This window comes from Phyllostomus hastatus, unplaced genomic scaffold (genome assembly GCF_019186645.2).
Source record: "Phyllostomus hastatus isolate PE091 unplaced genomic scaffold, TTU_PhHast_1.1 phas_contig_34, whole genome shotgun sequence".
Lineage (NCBI taxonomy): Eukaryota > Metazoa > Chordata > Mammalia > Chiroptera > Phyllostomidae > Phyllostomus > Phyllostomus hastatus.
Genome location: NW_025333857.1, coordinates 10,961,346 through 10,981,836, shown reverse-complemented (window position 1 = coordinate 10,981,836; position 20,491 = coordinate 10,961,346). Strand labels below are relative to the sequence as shown.

The 20,491-nt window shown below is 35.0% G+C and overlaps 1 protein-coding gene across 4 annotated transcripts in view; it reads left to right on the top strand.

The window, feature by feature from the left end:
* Window positions 1–20,491, top strand: part of FOCAD (focadhesin) — a 310,882-nt gene that overhangs the window by 138,510 nt on the left and 151,881 nt on the right. For all 4 annotated transcript variants that reach the window (XM_045840183.1, XM_045840184.1, XM_045840185.1 and 1 more), the window contains 4 exons: window positions 10,252–10,356; window positions 10,760–10,861; window positions 11,391–11,521; window positions 13,467–13,593. In XM_045840183.1, coding sequence (XP_045696139.1) covers window positions 10,252–10,356; window positions 10,760–10,861; window positions 11,391–11,521; window positions 13,467–13,593 — 465 coding nt within the window. The remainder of the gene's footprint in view (window positions 1–10,251; window positions 10,357–10,759; window positions 10,862–11,390; window positions 11,522–13,466; window positions 13,594–20,491) is intronic.

The following is a 20,491-nucleotide window of genomic DNA, read 5'->3' as shown; positions in this document are numbered from 1 at the left end:
TGGTCGCTTTAACTCTACCAAGGCAGAATGGAGGGCTGAACTAAAACATGGACTCCCATCCTCACTCTGCCACCAGCTCGCTTTATGATCCCTTTGGGCTCTGAGACTACTCTGACTCTTAAAAAATAATCTCATGATTCCTTTTTAAAATTGTAGTAAAAGCATAACATGAAATATACCCTATCAAAATGTTAAGTGTATAGTACAGTATTGTGTACAATTTTTCATCTTGCAAGCGTGAATGTCCATATCTGTTGACCCACACCTCACCGTTTCCTCCTCCCGCCAACCTGGGGCCAGCCCTCATTCTACTTTCTTCTGAGACAGAGTACTTTGGATACCTCGTACAAGTAGAATCATGCAGTATGTGTCCTTCTGTGACTGGCTTGTTTCACACAGGATAATGTCCTCAAGGTCAAGGAAACTATGTGGCAGGATTTCTTTCTCTTTTTAAGGCTTGAAATACTACATTATATGTCTGTACTACATTTTCTTTATCCATTCGTTCGCTGGTGGATATTCAGGGTGTTTCTATATTTGGGCCATTGTGAAGAATGCTGCAATGAGCATGGGAGTGCAACTCTTTGAGATCCTGATTTTAGTTCTTCTGAAATATTTTTGAAAATGCCCGTGTGTGTTTTATTGTAAAAACTAACAGTGCCAAGTTAAACAAGTCAAACAATCTCTTTATATAATATATTATAAATTATTCAGAAAAGCTTGTTTCAATAAAAAGACTTGTTTTAGAACAGGCAGCTAACAGCAACTGTGCAGTTAATGGTTTTTTTGTGATTACATTTTAAAAGAGCCTACTGCCTGTCCTTTGTCCTGAAACTCCCAGAAACAAGATTGCAAGGTCACGTGTTAGTTTTACTTTTAATTATTTGAGGAACCTCCATACTGTTTATCATAGTAGCTACATCATTTTACATTACACCAAGAGTTCACAATGGTTCCAACTTTTCCACAGCCTTGACAACACTTATTTTCTATTTTATTGATAATGGCCATCCAAACAGATGTGAGGTGATACCACATTGTGGCTTTGATTTAGTGATTTTGAGTATCTTTTAATACACCTGTAGCCATTTTATGCCTTCTTTGGGACTCTATTTCAGTCCTTTGCTCATTTTCTAATCAAGTTATATATTTGTTTTTTACTATTGAGTTGTAGGAGTTCTGATATGTTTTTTTCTGCTATATTTTGGATATTAACTCTTTATCAGATATATGATTTGTAAATATTTTATATCATTTTGTAAGATGTCTTTTTTTTTTACTATGTGATTATTTCCTCTACTACACAGCAGCTTTTAATTTGATTTCGACCAACATATATGTTTTTACTTTTGTTACTCGTGCTTTGGGTGTCTCATTAAACAAATCATTGCCCAAACTGATGTTATGATATTTTTTCCCCTGTGTTTTCTTCTAGGAGCTTCATAGTTCCAGGTCTTATGTTTCAGCCTTTAAGTCACGTTAAGTTAACTTTTTGCGTCTGGTATAAGGTCAGGGTCCAATATCTTTCTTTGCATGGAGATACCCAGTTTTTCTAGCACCATTTGTTGCAGACTATCCGTTCTCCATTGTGTGTTCTTGTCTCCTTTGTCATTAATTAATTTACCATATATTCATGGGTTTGTTTCTGTGCTCTCTGTTCTATCCTATTGACTATTTGTTTGTCCTTGTGCCAATATCATACTATTTTGATTACTGTAGCTAAGTAATACTTTTTGAAGAAAGGAAGTATGAGGCACCCAGCTTTATTCTTTCTCAGGATTGTTTTGGTTAGTCAGGGGCCTTTGTGGTTCTATATCAATATTATCATTGTTTTTTCTACTGTGCAAAAAGTACCATTGGAATTTTAATAAGGATAATTTGAAGCTGTAGATTGGGCAGTATGAACATTTAAACCGTATTAAGTCTTCCAGTCTATGTATGCAAAATATATATTTGTGTCCTGTTTAATTTCTTAAGCAATGTTTTGTAGTTTTCACTATGTAAGTCTTCACTTTCATAGTTAAATTTATTCCTAAGTATTTAATTAATTTTTTTTAATGAGATGGTAAGTAAGATTTTTAAAACTTTTGAGATTGTTTGCTTTTAGTATATGAAAATACAACTGTTTTTTTTGTTCCTTTTGTGTTCTGCAGCTTTTCTTACTTCATTTATTAGTTTTAACTAATGTCTTTATCTGGGATCTTTAGGGTTTCTACCTATAAGTTTATGTCATCTGTGAGAGATAATTTTACTTTTTCCTTTCTAATTTGGATGACTTTTTTTTTCTTGCCTAATTGCCCTGGACAGCACTTTCAATAATACTATGTTCTATGTTCTACTAATATTATGTACTATGAATAGAAATGGCAAGAATGGGCATTCTTGACTTGGTCGTGATTGTAGAGATAAAGCTTTCAGTCTTTTGCTGTTCAACTTGGTATTAGCTGTCAACTTTTTATAAAGAGATTTTATTATGTTGAAGTGATTCCCTTCCATTCTAAGTTTAGTGCTTTTTTTTTGAACTCATGAAAGGGTGTTGAGTTTTGTCAAAAATGTTTTTGTGTCTCTTGAGATGATTGTCTGATTTTTATCCTTCATTCTGTTAGTGTAATTTAGAACATTGATTAATTTCATATGTTGAACCATTCTTGCATCCCAGAAATAAATTTCACTTGGTCAAAGTGTATGATACTTTTAAAGTGCTGTTGACTTCTGTTTGCTAGTATTTTATTGAGCAATTTTGCATCTATGTTTATTAGGGATATTGGCAGGTAGTATTTTGTTTGTTTTATGGTAGTTAGTGTCTTTCTTTGGCTTTGGTATGAGAGTAGTGCTGGCCTTTAAAATGAGTTTGGAAGTGTTTCTGCTTGTTCAGTTTTTGGGGAGTAGTTCAAGAGGGATTCATGTTCTTTTTTAAATGTTTGGTAGAATTCAACTGTAAGGCCATCTGGTTTTTCTATGTTGGGAGGTTTTTGATTGCTGATTTAATCTCCTATGTTATTTGTCTGTTCAGATTTTCTATTTCTTCATAATTCAGTCTTGATAAATTGTATATTTCCAGGAATTCATCCATTTCTTTTAGGCTGTTTCATTTGTTATAGTATTATATAGAGTGGTCTGTTATAATATTTTTATTTCTGTGGTATCAGTTGTAATGTCTCCATTCATTTCTGATTTTATTTATTTGAGTCTTTTCTCTTTTCTTTTTTAAAATATATTTTATTGATTATGCTATTACAGTTGTCCCATTCCCTTCCTTCACTCCCCTCCATCCTGCATACCCCCTCACACCCGCATTCCCCACCTTTAGTTCATGTACAAGGGTCACATATATAAGTTCTTTGGCTTCTCCATTTCCTATACTATTCTTACCCTCCCCCTGTCTACCTTCTACCTACAATTTATGCTACTTATTCCCTGTACCTTTTTCCCCTCTCTCCCCACCCACTCCCCCGTTGATAACTCTCCACGTGATCTCCATTTCTGTGATTTTGTTCCTGTTCTAGTTGTTTCTTAGTTTGTTTTTGTTTTTGTTTTAGGTTCAGTTGTTAATAACTGTAAGTTTGTTGTCATGTTACTGTTCATATTTTTTATCTTTTTTTTAGATAAGTCCCTTTAATATTTCATATAACAAGGGCTGGGTGATAATGAACTCCTAGAACTTGACCTTATCTGGGAAGTACTTATCTGCCCTCCCATTCTAAATGATAGCTTTGCTGGATAGAGTAATCTTGGATGTAGGTCCTTGCCTTTCATGACTTTGAATACTTCTTTCCAGCCCCTTCTTGCCTGTAAGGTTTCTTTTAAGAAATCAGCTGACAATCTGATGGGAACTCCCTTGTAGGTAACTGTCTCCTTATGTCTTGCTGCTTCTAGGATTCTCTCCTTCATTTTAATATTGTGTAATGTAATTATGATGTGCCTTGGTGTGTTCCTCCTTGGGTCCAACTTCTTTGGGACTCTCTGAGCTTCCTGGATTTCCTGGAAGTCTGTTTCCTTTGCCAAATTGGGGAAGTTCTTTATTATTTGTTCAAATAAGTTTTCCACTTGTTGCTCTTCCTCTTCTCCTTCTGGTACCCCTGCAATTCGGATGTTGGAAAGTTTAAAGATGTCCTGGAAGTTCCTAAACCTCTCCTTGTTTTTTTTTGAATTCTTATTTCTTCATCCATTCTGGTTGAATGTTTTTTTTTCATGTTCACACCGTTGATCTGAATCCTTGTTTCCTTCCTGTCACTGTTGGTTCCCTGTACACTTTCCTTTATTTCTCTTAGCATAGCTTTCATTTTTTCATCCAATTTGCGACCAAATTCAACCAATTCTGTGAGCATCCTGATTACCAGTGTTTTGAACTGTGCATCTGATAGGTTGGCTATCTCTTCATCACTTAATTATATTTTTTTCTAGAGCTTTGATCTATTCTTTCATTTGGGCCTTTTTTTTTTTTTTTGTCTCAGCGGGCCTGTTACATAGTGGGGGCAGAGCCTTAGGTGTTCACCTGGGTGGGGCAACCCACGTCACTTGGGTGTCATCCTGTATGTGGGGAAGGGGTCCGAGAGGGAACAGTGCCGCTTGCTTTGCTGTCTGACAGATTTCAGTTACTTCCCCCACTTCCCTCCAGCAAACTGGGCCCTTCTGGTGTTGATTCCTGGGTGGGTGGGTTTGTGTATGGTCTAGAACCCTGTGGGTCTCTCCAACGAACTCTTCCTGTGAGGCTGAGAGTTTCTCCCAGCACCTCAAACCCGGCAGGGGTTTTCAGTCAGTGATTTGAGGCTTGATTTCCCGGGGCTGGGGCCCTGGGTTCTGTGGTCTGTCTCGCCCCCCAGTTTCACCTGGTTTGTCTGCGTGTGAATGTGGGACCGCCCAGTCTGCCAGCCACCTTGTGCACTGCACCCGTCCAGAATCCGCTGCCTCACTGGGTTTGCCCCCTACTGTCCTGCAGTCCCGGGGTCTGCCAGCTACCACTTTGCTGTGATCCCTCTCCTCCCTGGCTGCCCAACTCCACCCCTCCTACTGGTCTGGATGAATATGTCTACTTTAACTCCTTGGTTGTCAGACTTCCATACAGTTCAGTTTTCTGTCAATTCTGGTTGTTTTTCGTTTTTAAATTGTTGTTGTCCTTATTTTGGTTGTGGGAGGAGGCGCAGTATGCCTTCATCTTGGTCAGAAGTCTCTAAGTGAATCTCTTATAGACAGCAAGTATTTGTATCTTGTTTTTTATTCTTTTAACCACTCTGTCTTTTGATTGGGGAGTTTACTCCGTTTACATTTAACCTAATTGCAGATAGGGAAGGACTTACTATTGCCATGTTGTTAATTGTTTTCTGTCTGTCTTACAGCTTTTTTTATCCCTTTGTTTTTCTGTTGCTGTCTTATGTTGTGTTTCATTCTTTTATTTTATTTTTTTGTCAGTGACATGCTTTGTTAACTTACACATTATCTTTTGAGTATCCTCTATAGGTATTTTCATGTGGTTACCCTGGGGCTTATAGAAAACATCTTATAGTTATAACAGTCTATTTTAGGCTGATAGCAGCTCTAATTCCATACAAAATATCTACATTTTTATCCCCCCGACATATTATGGTCTTGATGTCACAGCTTATATCTTTTTATATTGTTTATCTGTTAACATATTTTTATAGTTATACTTAAACTTTTGTCTTTGAACTTCTATGCCAAAAGTAAGAGTTATGTACCAGTATTACAGTATTTTGTATTTTTTTATATAGCTACCTTTATCAGTGAGCTTTATGCTTTCATATGCTTTTATGTTGCTTTCTAGGATCCTTTCCTTTCAACTTCAAGGACTCCTGTTAGTATTTCTTATAAGGCAGGTCTAATAGATAAACTACCTCATCTTTTGAGTATCTGGAAAAGTCTATATCTTTCCTTCATTATTGAAAGAATGTTTTGCTTAATATAGTTTTTGGCTGGCTTTTTTTTCTTTCAGTACTTTGAATGTATCATGCTTTTCCCCCTTTGGCTGTCAATATTTTTACTGAGAAATCTGTGAAATGGGGGCTACTTAATAATCCCATCACCCTAAATCAGTTTGTCTATCAAGGACTTACGTTCTAAAGGAGAGAAGAAAGTGTTGAGTTTTAAGAAACCCAAAAGGTCTTTTTTTTAAAAGATTGTATTTATTTTTTAGAGAGAGGGAAAGGAGGGAGAAAGAGAGGGAGAGAAACATCGTTTGGTGCCTCTCGCACACCCCAACAGGGGTCCTGGCCCGAAACCCAGGCATGTGCCTGGCTGAAATTGAACAGGCGACCCTTTCAGTTTGCAGGCTGACACTAACCCCACTGAGCCACACCAGCCAGGGCAGAAACCCAAAAGGTCTTGATTCAGTAAATTATAGGGCACTTACCAGCTTATTTTAAATTTAAAATAAAATCAGAACATTTATTCTCTTTTCTACCTCTGTAGTGTAGAAAGCCTAAATGCAGAGGAATCAAGAGATCATAATGACCTCTCAAGTATATATATACCTATTACTTCACTAGGAAAACAATAGTCCATACTTTATGAAAAAAAATTTTCCACATCTATGTATCTATATGTCTTTTCCTAATGAAGTAACACCTATTTTGTGTTTTTCCCATTGACCTGTGGATTTAATTAGCATTATAATATATTCAAAAACTATACTAAGCTTAAGGTTATTATATTTCTGGATTAAAAATGTGCTCTTTTTTGTTATTATTCAGTTACAGTTGTCCCCATTTTCCCCCATTACTCTCCCCTGCCCTACCCAACCCCACCTCCCACATTCCATCCCCCCCGCCACCCCGTTGTCTTTGTCCAGGGGTCCTTTATACATGTTCTTTGACTTTAAGCCTAAGATGATTTACTGTAAAAATTTCCCATTTTGTGTTTTCATTTCTGATCTTGCCAGAGAAAATAGATACCCTTACATACCTCTTTAGTTCCAAGGCTCATAAAGGAACTGCACTCTTTAGCATAAATAGAGTACTTTATTTCTTTCCTGACAGTATAATTAAAAGTTGTTTGAAAGCCATAGGACTAAATAAATTATTTTATAAAATGCCACTAAGTGTACTACTGATTGCCCTTCCCAGAACTAAGTATCTGTCAAAGTGTCTGGGTAGACATCTTCCCAGAAGAGGTAATTCACTGAGATATGTACAATCTAAGATAACCCTTTATTTTTAATTTAAATGGGGAATAAGAAGCCAATTCAAAAATTTGTCTCCTTTCATTTGCTCAAAGTGAGGATGATGAAACTTCTGTTGTAATAGAGCCCCAGCAATTGTTAAAAAATCATAAATTCTGGCTATTTGTTGTGAGACTTTAGCTATTATATACATAGTTCTAAATACTGCCCTCACATAACATGGTTAGGCTTGTTAATGAATTAATTTTGAACTGTTATATTTTTGTTGGTAGAGTTAAGATTTTTTCCTCTTTGAAATTGAAGTAAATGCCTTCTAAATTAAGAAGGAATAGGATTTCTAAGATTACAGCATATAAAGAAATTCAAAAAGTTTCTGAGCAACAAAACTGAAATGCACTCTAAGAAAAATAATTTTTTTTTGCATTCAAGTAGTTTCTTGCTCATAGTAGGTATTCATTCAATAATTTTGAACGGAATTTTTAAAATAAAAGTAGCTTTGCTATGGTCAGTGTGGCTTATAGGTGGTTGGATAGTCATCCTGTAGACTGAAAGGTCACAAGTTTGAGCCCTAGTCAGGGCACATAACAAGGTTGGGTGGGTTTGAGCCCTGATTGGAGTGCATACAAAAATGTAACCAATTGATGTTTTGCTCTCACATCGATGTTTCTCTCTCTCTGTCTCTCTTCTCTCCCTCTTCTCACTCTCTCTAAAAGCAACGAAAAAATGTCCTCAGATGAGGATAAAAAAAATGTTAAATAAAAATTGTTTAAGATGTAATTTATGTGCCATATAATTAGATCAAAGTGTGCCCTACAATGACTTTCAGTATATTTACAGAATTGTGCAAACATAATTAAAAATAATTTGAGAACATTTTTATCACTCCCCCGAAGAAACCTTGTACCCATTAGCAATCCCACCTCATTTTTCCTGCAGATTCCTAATCCTAAGCAATTACCTTTTATAATTAGATATTTGTAAATAGATTTGCCTATTCTGCACATTTTGTATAAATGGAATCATACAATAATTGGTCTTTTGTGACTGGCTTATTTCACTTCACATAACATTTTCAAGTTTTATCCATACTGATTCCTTTTCATTTTTATGGTCAAATAACATTACATTGTATGGCTACACTACATTTTATTTATCCATTGATCAGTTGATGGCTATTTTGGATTGTTTCTGCTATTTGACTGTTCTGAATTATGCTGCATGAACATTTATATTCAAGTTTTGTGTGGATTCATGTTTTTCTTTCTTTTTGGTAGATATCTAGGAATAGAAATGCTAGATCATATGTTAATTCTCTTTAACCATTTGAGAAACTCTCAGACTGTTTTCTGAAGGGTTTGCACCATTTTACATTTCCACTAGCAGTATATGAAGGACTCAATTTCTCCACATGCTTACCAACACTTGCTATTGTCTGTTTTTAGTATAAGCATTCTATTGGGTGTGAAGTTGTATATCATTCTGGTCTTGATTTTTAATAATGTCAAGGCTAATGATGGTTTAGTATCTTTTTTTCTCTTTATTGGCCATTTATCTTCAGAGAAATATCTGTTCGCTTCTTTGCTATTTTAAAATGAGGTTATTTTTCCTTTTATTCTTAAATTACAAGAATTCTGTATATATTCTGGATACAAACTCCTTATTAAATACATGATTTGCAAATGTTTTCTTCCATTTTATGGATTGCCTTTTTATTTTTCTTTATAGTACCTTTTGACAGACAAATATTTTTAACTTAATGAAATCTATGTTTTCCTTTTCTTGCTTGTGATTTTGTTGTCACATCTGAAAAAGGCTTTGACTAACCTAAGGTCACAAAAATTTACTCCTATAGTAGTTGCATGTGAATTTGCGACTGTGTGGGAAGTTGGTGTGTTCTTTTAGGGTCAACCATATTTTTCTTAAGTATACTTTTACATCTTACATTTTGCTCTAAAATCTATTTTGAATTCACATTCACATGTGGTGTGAGGAAGGGATCCAAATTTATTCTTTTGCATGTGAATATCTGGTTGTTGAAACCCAGTACCAGTTTTCAAAGAGGCTATTCTTTCCCTAGTGTATTTTCTTTGCATTTTTTGTCAAAAATCAATTGAACATAAATAAAAGGATTTATTTCTGGACTCTTGAGTTTTTTTTTTCATTGATCTATATTTTTATTTTTATGCCAGTACCATACTGTAGCTTTATAGTAAAATTTGAAATTGGGAAGTTTGAGTTATCAGACTTTGTTCTATTTTTTTTTAAAAGATTATTTTGGCTAGTTAGTTTTGTTGATTAGATTCAGCTTATAGGTGAGATCAGGATTGACAGTGGGAATGAGGGGTGGGGTGGTTGGAGGGGGCCAAAAGGGGAAATATTGGGACAACTGTAATAACAAACAATAAAATAAAAAGGAAAATAAATCCTCACATTAAAACAGTAATAAAAAATAAAAAAGATTATTTTGGCTATTTGGGATCCTTTGCTGTTCAATATGAATTTTACAATTACTTCCTTAATTTTGCCAAAGAAGACAGATGGTGTTTTGGTAGGGATTGCATTGAGTCTATAGATCTACTTGGGAAATATTACTATTTTAACATTATTAAGTCTTCTGATCCACAGATGAATTGCTTTTCTCATTTCATTGTGTTATGCATAGTGATTGAAATGGGACCTTACTTATTAACTCTTCCCACCTTACAACTGATTTTAAGCATTTCATATTGGAATAACATAACTGAGTATTTCAATATGTGAAATTATTTTATTATTTATATATCCTAAGTATTAGCTGCTCATTAGAACTGTGAATTTCTTTGGGGCAGTATATATCTTAACTAGCTTTGTGTTGCTGAGAGTAAATATATCATATCATAGTTATTTTAGGAAAAACCATTATTTTGATTGGTGTTTGGAAGCTAATTTTAAAAGAGAATATTAGTGGTACTATAAAATTACCATCAACAACACATTGCTAACTTAGTTTTTAGTCTTCCAATTTATATATAATTCATATTTATTTTACTCTTCTGAATAAAAATGAAATAATAATTGCTTTATAGATTGATTTCTTTCATAAGGCATAGTTAATATCTTTTTTAAATTCACTTTAGGTACCAAATTTGATTCCAGTTTTGATGTTCAAATTGGGAAGACCACTGGAACCTGTATTATACAATGATATCTTATATACTTTACCTGCACTTGGTGTTCACAAGGTTTGTATATTAACCAGTTTACTTCAAGGCAAAAAGAAAGTAAGGCATGAGTAATACATTTAATTTTGGTTGTAATTATTTGAAATTTTGAGTCCTTAATTTTGCTGTGATCACTACTTCCCTTGTTGAGCCAAAAGTGTTTATTAAAATATGTAAGAAATTCTTTTAAATCAATAGCCAAGTTTTTCCATTGGCAATTATCTGAAGTAAGGTCTTTATGTTCTCAGGATTGGTAGATAACCCTTCCTAAGGCTATCCCCAACCTTTGAGAAGATGGGTAAGACTATAGTAAGCTTCCATTTAGGTCTTTATTTCATAATAAGGGGTTTTAAAAATCTCATGGTAACTTTGAGATAATCTAAATTTACATCTATGAAACCTAAATTTTTAAAATATTTCCTAGGTGTGCGTAGGACAAATTCTACGGGTAATCCAACTTCTTGGAACCACTCCACAACTAAGGGCTGTCACTTTGCGCTTATTGACATCTTTGTGGGAAAATCAGGTAAGCTCGACATATACTTGTATGAGTATTAAACATGTTTCTTTCAGTGAAGGAAACTAATTTGCATCATTATGTGTAATAGGACTTTGATATGATAGTACTGTGTGACATCAGTGATTGCATTTGAGAAATTTTGATTTAGTATGACACCTTTGATCAGTAATGCAGTCAGTTGTGATTGACTCTCAGAGAGAAACTGAGAACAGAAAATAATCTTATTTCTTTAATTCTGAAATTTAGTTTTCCATTTGTGTGGAAAAGTAATAGAAATATGATTATAAGTGATTAGAGCCTTTGTCATTAGGGTTTGATTTAGCCACTTTTTTCTTGTTTTATGAAATGAACAGTACATGGGAATGTAAGAAATCCCTAGCAATCACAACAGCCTTTTTCTCTGCTGATTAGAAGAAATACATTATAATTTGCAATGCAGATAGGAAATTTGAAGATGAAAATGCTGCATAAAAGTAGATAATGATTATTCAACTCAAATTGGGAAATTACCTTTTTTGTAAAATTGTCTTGGTAGGATCGTGTCTATCCTGAACTGCAGCGGTTCATGGCCATGTCCGATACGCCCTCTCTGTCTGTGGGCAAGGAAGTCCAATGGGAAAAACTGATTGCTAAAGCAGCATCGATCAGAGACATATGTAAGCAAAGGTAAGATGTGCTTAACTCTTGGGAATGTATACCACGATAATATTATTTTGCACTTATTTTTTAATTTACAACCAGGCCTCTAGGAAAGATAGGCAGAAAATATTTGAGTAATATTTTAGTTTTCAATTTAAGTTTTCTGATGGTAAAATTTAGTAATATTGGAAAATAACTTTGGGAAGCAAGCATGTCTTCATTTCAGGCCTAGTCTTATAGCTGATCTAGCTTTATAGGATATTTATATCTTTTTTGGGATGGCAGTTTAGTATTATAATAAAACATGATATATATTTTTTATTTTTCTATATATAAATCATTGAAACCTAAGCAGTTTTGTCAAAGATTGAATATTCATTCCTAGAGATTTTTGTCTGAAGGAGTGAAGCAAACCTACTTTACACATTCTTTGTAGAGGGAAATCAAACTATTTTTATCTAGTTTTAATTGAGAAGGCCTTATTTGTGACTCATTGCATGGAATTAATTATTAGGAATTATTACAAGGAAGGACATGATCTTGAATTTCCATGTATACTATAGGGTTTAGAAAAACATGCAGCTATTAGGGAGATGACTTGGCTGTTCCAGTGGATGAATTGATAAACAGGGAGGAGGGGACAAGACTTCAATAACACTAAGCAAAGCTCCAGTTGGCCAGATTTTTTTCTTTAAGAGAGTAAGGTAAAAATATTTAGGGAGGAAATAGATTTGATACATTCAAAATGAACTATATTCCTGCCATTCCATATGTTTAGCCACTGCACTGTAGAATTCCTGGGGCCATCATCCCAATTTTCAGTACTGACCCTGTGAATGGTCCTTTGTAAAGCTGTGTGATGAATGGGTTGGCCCAGGTGCTGATAGCATGGATGGTTCCTGCTTCATGTGAAATCTCGGATCAGAATATATCTAAGCCTCAGCAGTTCTGCCTCTTTTCTAAGCTTCAGCCTTTTGGCAACACAAAAATGACCTCAGCTTCAAAGTTCCACACATGGAACACAACACCTGAGAGTTTGGATACTCTTAAGGTATTGGCATGGAAAAGGTTTTAGAGGTGAGAGATTATTATCTGACACTTTAATTTTGCGTTCATAAAGCTCCACTCAGGAGAGGATAAATATCAGACCAGATCAGGGTCTACTAAGAACTTATTCAGTGTTCCTTTCAATTACCACCTCAAGATCTGTCAAATTTTCCCATTTTGGAAAATGACTTCCATTTGTCAGACAGTGAAAGCATAGAATCCAATCAGGCAACTTCATCAATTGATATTTTGTTAACTGGGGGAAAGTATCATTATATCACTGCAGGGTTACAAGGAATGCAGAGGATGAGCCTGAGCATTTCCTTATGCAGTTGAAAGCATCCTGGGGATAACACAATATGTGTAGCATTGAGAGGAGAGGAAGGTGGGAGCAGGAAGTGTGAGTGAATTCAGCACAGTGCCTGGATAGGTGTTTAATCGGTTATAATTCATATTATTATTTTTTATCATCATCTTCATCAGCATTGTGATAGGTATAGCCACTTTAGCTAGTATCATTACTATAACAAATCATCTGCTATCCAATACCCACTTCTGTAGCCAGTGTCGGATACCTGAGCAGCTTCCAGGTAGGGCTAGCTCTCTTCTTACTGGTAATCTCAGTAAGTTCCTGTCACCATTATACACTTGAAATTTTGTCAATTTAGATAACTTATACACTAGGGAGAATACTATGTAATGTCTTGAGATAATATTTCTGTACCAAAAATGAGCCTTAACTTTGAGCAAAAATGATGATGATGAAAATCTTTGAAGAAAAATACATGGTGTTATTATATGAGGGTCAATATTTAGTAGGCACAAGGGTAAAGGAAAGCATTAATGCTTTTGGTTCAAGTAAAAGACATGGGAGTGCTACTGCAGCTCACTGGCTGTAATCTTTCTAAACTGTCACTTCCTGTAGGCCGTATCAGCATGGTGCAGATATGTTGGCAGCTATTTCCCAGGTGTTGAATGAATGCACCAAGCCTGATCAAGCTACTCCAGCAGCCTTGGTGTTGCAAGGTCTTCATGCACTCTGCCACGCTGAGGTAGGCTTTTTTTTTTTAAATTTATTGAGATGACATTGGTTAATAGAATTATATAGGTTTCAGGGGTACATTTCTATATAATAGATCATCTGTATATTGTATTGTGTGTTCATCACCCCAAGTCAAGTCTCTTTTCATCACCATTTATCCTCTCTTCACCCTCTCCTACTTCCCCCACCCTCCTGAAGTAGGCTTTTTTTTCAATTGGTGTGTATGATTTCTAACAAATTATTTATAAGGTATATTAGTTACAAGAATGTAAGATTAGATTCAAGTAACTGAACATTTGAATATTCATCCCCAGATTTTTGGTTGAAGGACTGGAGCAAGACCTTGTACTTTAGACATCCTTTGTAGAGGATAGCCTTGAATTAAATGGTTATATAGCCATTCTAGTATTGTTAATATAGAAAGGGATGTTTTGCTTATAGGAGAACTCTTGAATATGTTTGCTTCTTAGTTTTGTGATTAGATGGCTTTACAAGCAGATGAGTTGAGGAAATTGGCATCAGCTAGTGGTAGTTTTATAGCCAGCAAAAATTACTGAAGAGTAGCAAAGGAAGCTTTTTTTCCTAGTGATCAGATTGGATGGATCAGTGTTAGAACTCAACTTCTACATCATTTTCTGAGCTTTACACAATTCCCAAAATTACAGCACAGCAGAGAATCTTTACTGTTTTGGAGAAATGTGGTAATTACATTAATGATAATTCATTGATTATACTTCGGTTTATGACAGAGTACACACAATTGTAGTTTTGTTACTGAATAGCAGGTGGGGTCCTGCTGCCTGCTGCCCACTGCCACCTTCCAGGCAAAATTCTGAAGGCGAAGGTTTGGTGATACAGAAAAGGAGTCTTTATTCAAAAGCTACACAGTTTTAGAATAACAGCATTCCACATGCATTAGTCACTTAAGTCTATTAAGGCTAAAATCTTTAACATTTTAGTTACAGCTTTAATTACTTAAGTCTATGAATTAAGGCTAAACTGTAACTCTTTAGTTATACCCTTTATCACTTAACCCTCTCAATTAAGACTAAACTCTTTAGTTCTTCCGTTTCCCTATCATTCCCTAGGTAGTTTTTAATTATCTTATTTCTATAGGATTAGTATACAAACTAAAACAAAAGATACAAAAGCTACACAATTTTGGAAGAATGGCAGGCTCCTGCCTCAGAGCCTGTTCCCTCTAGGACACTCCAAGAAGAACCCTGCCATCCCTGCCAGGTCAGCCAGATCCTGGGCTGTGCCCAGAGTTTCTTCTCCCATCCCAAATACCGTCTTTTGGGAAATGCAGGCAGCTGCACCACAGTCCTCCAGGAAGAGGGCCAGAGAGCCAGACTCTGCCCTCCTTTTACTTTAAATCTTCTGGCCCATAATTCCATGTGCTTCAGAGGTATTCAGCTTCTCAGCTAATCTCATCCTAGACTGCTTATCTTTACCTCAGGCAACCCCCTGCGGTGGCCCCTCTCAACTCCTCCCTAGTTATCTGATCAGATCTCTGTATCAGTTTTTTATAGAATGAGACTAAGTAGAATTCTTTTAGCTTATGGTAACTATTATGGATTTGATAATAATGAATATAGTTTAATAATGCAAGCAGTAACTGTATTGAGTGTTTGTAACCTCATGTCCCTGGGCAGAGTAAGAATTTTCATTTATGTTCTTCAACTCTGCAATGTAGGGATTATAATAACATTTTATCAATGAGGAAAATGTAGGTTAGGTGTTTACTCAGGGTCTGGGTATAAGTAAACTAATGCTCTTTTAGGTAAACACTTATTTGAGCAGGTGTCATCACTGTTCAGGAACTGATGTGTACAAAAGGTGGGGTTTTCATTGCTCAATCATCAGCAAAGTTTTTAGGGTTCATGGCAGGGGACTATTGCAGCAGGGAAAATACTACACATAACCAGGGACTTGTATTTTATTACTTCAATTCCATTCATCTAGAATTGGGAAGTATCATTTTAATAATTGTTATTTTCATTAAACCTGATTTTTAAATGAGTTTTAAAAGAAGTTTTGAGAGAAGAAAGATTTTCATATAAGTACCTCCAAAAGGTGGTGACCACTGTCACCATTTTGGAGTATTTCCTTTTCATTATTTTTTCCAAACAGAAATGAATTTATTTCTGAAATTAACTTTCCCCCCTGACAAATAGTAATTTTGTCGTATTGGGTCTGTAATTTCATTGCATTCTCCATGTGCCCTCTGCTGTTACTCTAAGGCTCTATTGCCTATCGATGCTCATTAACTCATAAGAGACTCTCAGAGTGTAGTACTGTTTTTTCTCATTCTATGAATTTAAGATACTCATTGTAGTCATTACCAGAGATATGAAAAATGCCCTCTAGTGTAGTACAAAGCATATTTTTTTAGGTGATCATAGGACTGTACCTGATACAGAACATTTATTGGTGTATCCTTTGTCTACTTTTCTTAAGCTCCTGAGTCTCTGTTTCTTCCAACCAGGATAAAATGATAGTACACACACAAAAAAGAATTAGCATAGCCCTGGCTGGTGTGGCTCAGTGTTTTGAATTCCAGCCTGGGAACTGAAGGATTGTCAGATCAATTCCCAGTCAGGGCACAAGCCTGGGTTTCGGGCCAGGTCCCTAGTAGGGGGTGCTCAAGAGGCAACCACACATTGATATTTTTCTTCCTCTCTTTCTCCCTCCCTTTCCCTCTCTAAAAATAAATTATATCTAAAAAAAGAAAAACACCTTGCATAATTTGTGCCCCTATAGGTACTCTTTAAATGTTCAACTTGCTTCTGAAAAATTAGTACATAATTGGATATACTCAATGCCATCAGGAAGGTTTTAAGTAGGTTTTTTTTTCTTTTAAATCTTTCTCTTAAAACGCACATAATGATAGTGTCTTAATTAATTTCTTCAAATAGTATCTTATTCCTTCACCGCTAAAGAAGCTCTTGGTACTTGTTTCTATACTTAACAGAGGCCATTATGGATTGTTAAATATTTAGCCTCAAATCCATTTCCCCAATCCAAACTACTACTTATAATAATAATTTTGAGCCCACGTTTATACTGTATTACTGTCTGAGGCCATCTGGGCTGCTATACCAAAAATAATATAAATCGAATGGCTTATTAACAACAAATATTTGTTTCTAAGAGTTCTAGAGTATGGGAAGTCCAAGGTCAAGGTATGGGCATATTCAGTGTTTGGTGTGGGCAAACTTCCTGGTTCGTAGATGGTCCTGGTTCTCAGAGACAGCTATCTTTTCACTAACCCCACATGGCAGAAGACGCAAGATAACTCCCTGGAGTCTCTTTATAAAAGAACACTAATCCCAATCACGAAAATTCTACCCTTGTGATCTAATCACCTCCCAGAGATCCCATCTCACAATACCATCATCATGGGGATTAGGATTTCAACTTACAGATTTGGAGGGGGATATGAATATTTAGCCTGTAGAACTACCTTGCCTCTCCCATTCCATTTGTCCTTTAAAGGAATTGAGGTGTCATGTCTAGGTATTTTATTTAATAAACCCTATTTCTTATTTTGATACTTCAATAATTGCTTGGTTAAAGGCATTTCTGTTTCTCATCATTATCTCTCTCCCCACTCCTTCTCTCTCTGTAATGAAATCTAAAATCAAGATAATATTTTTATCAAAATTCACTTTTAATAAACTTCAACTCAGATGGTGCAAATGAAATAAGAATTCAACATGTTGTCTTTCTAACAAATTGTTACTAGCCCCTTTAAATCTTTTTTGTAATAAGGTGGACATTAATAAATCATAAAGCAATACCAGCAATCAGTTAACTTCACTTTATTGTAAGGAAGACTTATTTTCTTATTCCATATTTTCATTTCTCTTTCTTGTTTAGAAGATGAACTTACTATTTTATCGATATTTATTAGAGATGAATATTGTTATTTATCATGTTTTCCTTATAGATATTACTAGTGTTCTGAGTTATGGAATTTGTTGAAACTGCATCATTGTTAATTTTGATAACAAAAATATTCTCTGTTATGTTTGGTGATGAATAGCTTTATGTTCATCTGAATAAGTAGAAATAATCTATTCTCCCTTGATGAGCATAGAAGATAATAATATATCTTTCTGTTTTAAGCCTTTCCAAGCTTCTTTTGTGTGTGTTCATTAGTTGTGAAACTGCTGCTGTTATGTCCTGTGATGTGTGTTAAAGTTGTAAAATATACTCAATTCAGAGGCTCTTGCCAGGTCACATTTACTAATTTTGAGCTAATCTTCTGGGTTTTTTGCCAGCATGCTATCCACAGGAGCCAGCATGCATTCTGTGAGGCTATTTATTCTGTCTCCTAATTGATATCATGTGTGAAGTATCTCTAGCTGCCAAGAGTTTCAAGAATGAAAATATTCAGCATAGTCATAAATCTCTTTCCCAGCAGCATTTGGTAGTGATTTGTCTATTCACTACTCTTGAGATCCCTGACTATCAAATATAATTAAGAATATAAAAAGACATCGTAAGACAAAGAAATTTTAAAAATCAGTAAGGGTAAGAGAATAGCCTATCTTTAAGAAAATACTTCAGTTGGAAAACCATACAAAATTGGGTTTTACTGGGCTTTCCCATCCTTACCTTTGTATAAAAAGTAGAGCTCTTTTTCTTAAGGTTGACAGTGGACTCTGCAGTTTTGAAAGTCAAATCATGAAATTCATTTGTCCCTAGTAGGGTCAGATTAAGCCCTCAGCTATTGCTGCTTAATCATTTATCATGATCTGCAGTGAAAAATTCAAAGGATGGATACTATCTACATGCCAGCTCTGACAAGGTGAAGATTGTGTTTGCAGTACAGTTTTTTTTGGTCCTACTTTACTAAACAAAAAATGGAGAAAGTTCTAGGTATCTTGGCTGACAGTAAAGACAAGAATGCAGTTTGGCATTTTGGAATTAGAAAAGAGAAACTTTTCTTTCCTTAACACTGTTGATACATTGATTCAGGACCTCACAAGTTTATTTTTTATGCTGAACTACTTAAAAATATTGGTAATATTTCTTGTGTTCCTCATATAAATTTGAACATTTTGTGATGGGGGATTCATTTTAAACTAACAAACAGAGGCTCTGACAGTTTGTCTCCTTCCCAGGTCAGCAGGCTAATAAATGAGTGGAAAAAAAAAAAGTAGACATAGGACTCCTCCAAGTCTGATGCTCTTATGTTACTCTGTGTCTTTCCTTTGAAAAATGTGGGGATTGGAAGAAAGTAGTTTTCAAGTTGAAGGTTTGTCATTGTCAAAGAAAAATTAATAATTTTGCACTCTTTTCTTAATTTTGCCATTCAGCTTTCTCATCACATTTGCCCTATATTCACCTTAATTTTCTTCTTTTAACTTAATATAAAATTATGGCTTCTTGAACCAATAATCTCTCATTTTAAAAAGTTTTACAGACATGTAATTCATGAACCATTTATTTCACCCATTTAATGTGTACAACTTAATGGTTTTTAGTATATTTACAGAGTTAAATAGCCATCACCACAATCAGCTTTAGAACATTTTAATCTCCTCCCCACCTCCAATCCTGTACCCTTTAGCTGTTATCCCCAAGTCCCCTCTAGCTATAGGCAACCACTAATCTACCTCTGTCTCCATGGATTTTGCCTAGTCTGGACATTTCAGATAAGTAGAATTATATACTGTCTTTTGAGACTGGCTTATTTTACTTAACTTCAAGGTTCATCAATGTTGCAGAATGTACAGATACTTTATTTTATGGTTGAATAATATTCCATACGTTTATCCTACATGTAATGTATCCATCAGTTGATAGACTTTTTTTTTTCTGTTTTTTGGCTATTATGAGTAATACTGCTCTGAACATTTATGTACAAGTTTTTGTATGGATATAAGTTTTCATTTTGAGAGAGATAATCCAGGAGTGGAATTGCTGGATCATACAGTCACTCTTCGTTTAACCGCATAAGGAACTTCCAGAGCTCTTTTCCAAAGTGGCCGTGCCAGTTTACATTTCCACCGGCAGTGTGTGCAGGTTCTGTGTTCTCCCCATCCTCAGGAGCACTTGCTATTATCTGCTGTTTTGTTTAAACTGGAGCCATTTTAGTGAGTGTGAGGTAGTATCACATGTGGCTTTGATTTCCATTTTCCTGATGACTAATGTTATTGGGCATCTTTTTTTGTGTTTATTGACCACTTGACATATCTTCTTGGAGAAATTCAGGTTCCTTTAGTATTCTCTTTTTCATTGCTTTTAACTTTCCTGGTCAGCCAAGTTACATTTAGTTCCTACAGGAATGATTATTAAAATAATTTCAACCTCATGCTTCTAAGTAAAGGAAATCATAAGGGTTTTTTCTTTTTTTTTTTAAGGGCCTTTTACTACACAGTTTATCAAATCATACAAAAGATCAGATAAAGGCACATATGTTCTACTTTGATATTTTGTGTATAACTTTTTTTTGTTTTCATATGAAAGTAGTGGAATGCTTTGAGCTGTAGAACTATTAGTTATCTATTGATGTACTGAGTGCTTTCTATATTTTAAAAACTATATACTATAATTATTATATTTGTTATAATTTAAACTTACCAAAACTCACTTGTCTGCAATAGGTACTATTTACTCTGGGAGACTGACTGAGATTAAATAATTGCTCAAGTCACTCAGTTAAAATACGGTAGAGTCAGGATTCAAATCTAGGTCTGTCTATTCAAAGGCAATTTCCTAGGAACTCAAGATGTCAGAGGAGTAAGTGGAAGTACACTAATTGCCTCCAAGTACCAACCTGAGATTACAACTAAATTAAAGAAAAATTATCCTGAATAACCAACCGAACTGGAGCTGGAGAGAAGCTTTATAACCAAGGACAAATGTAAGAAACCACAATGTGACTGGTAGGGAGT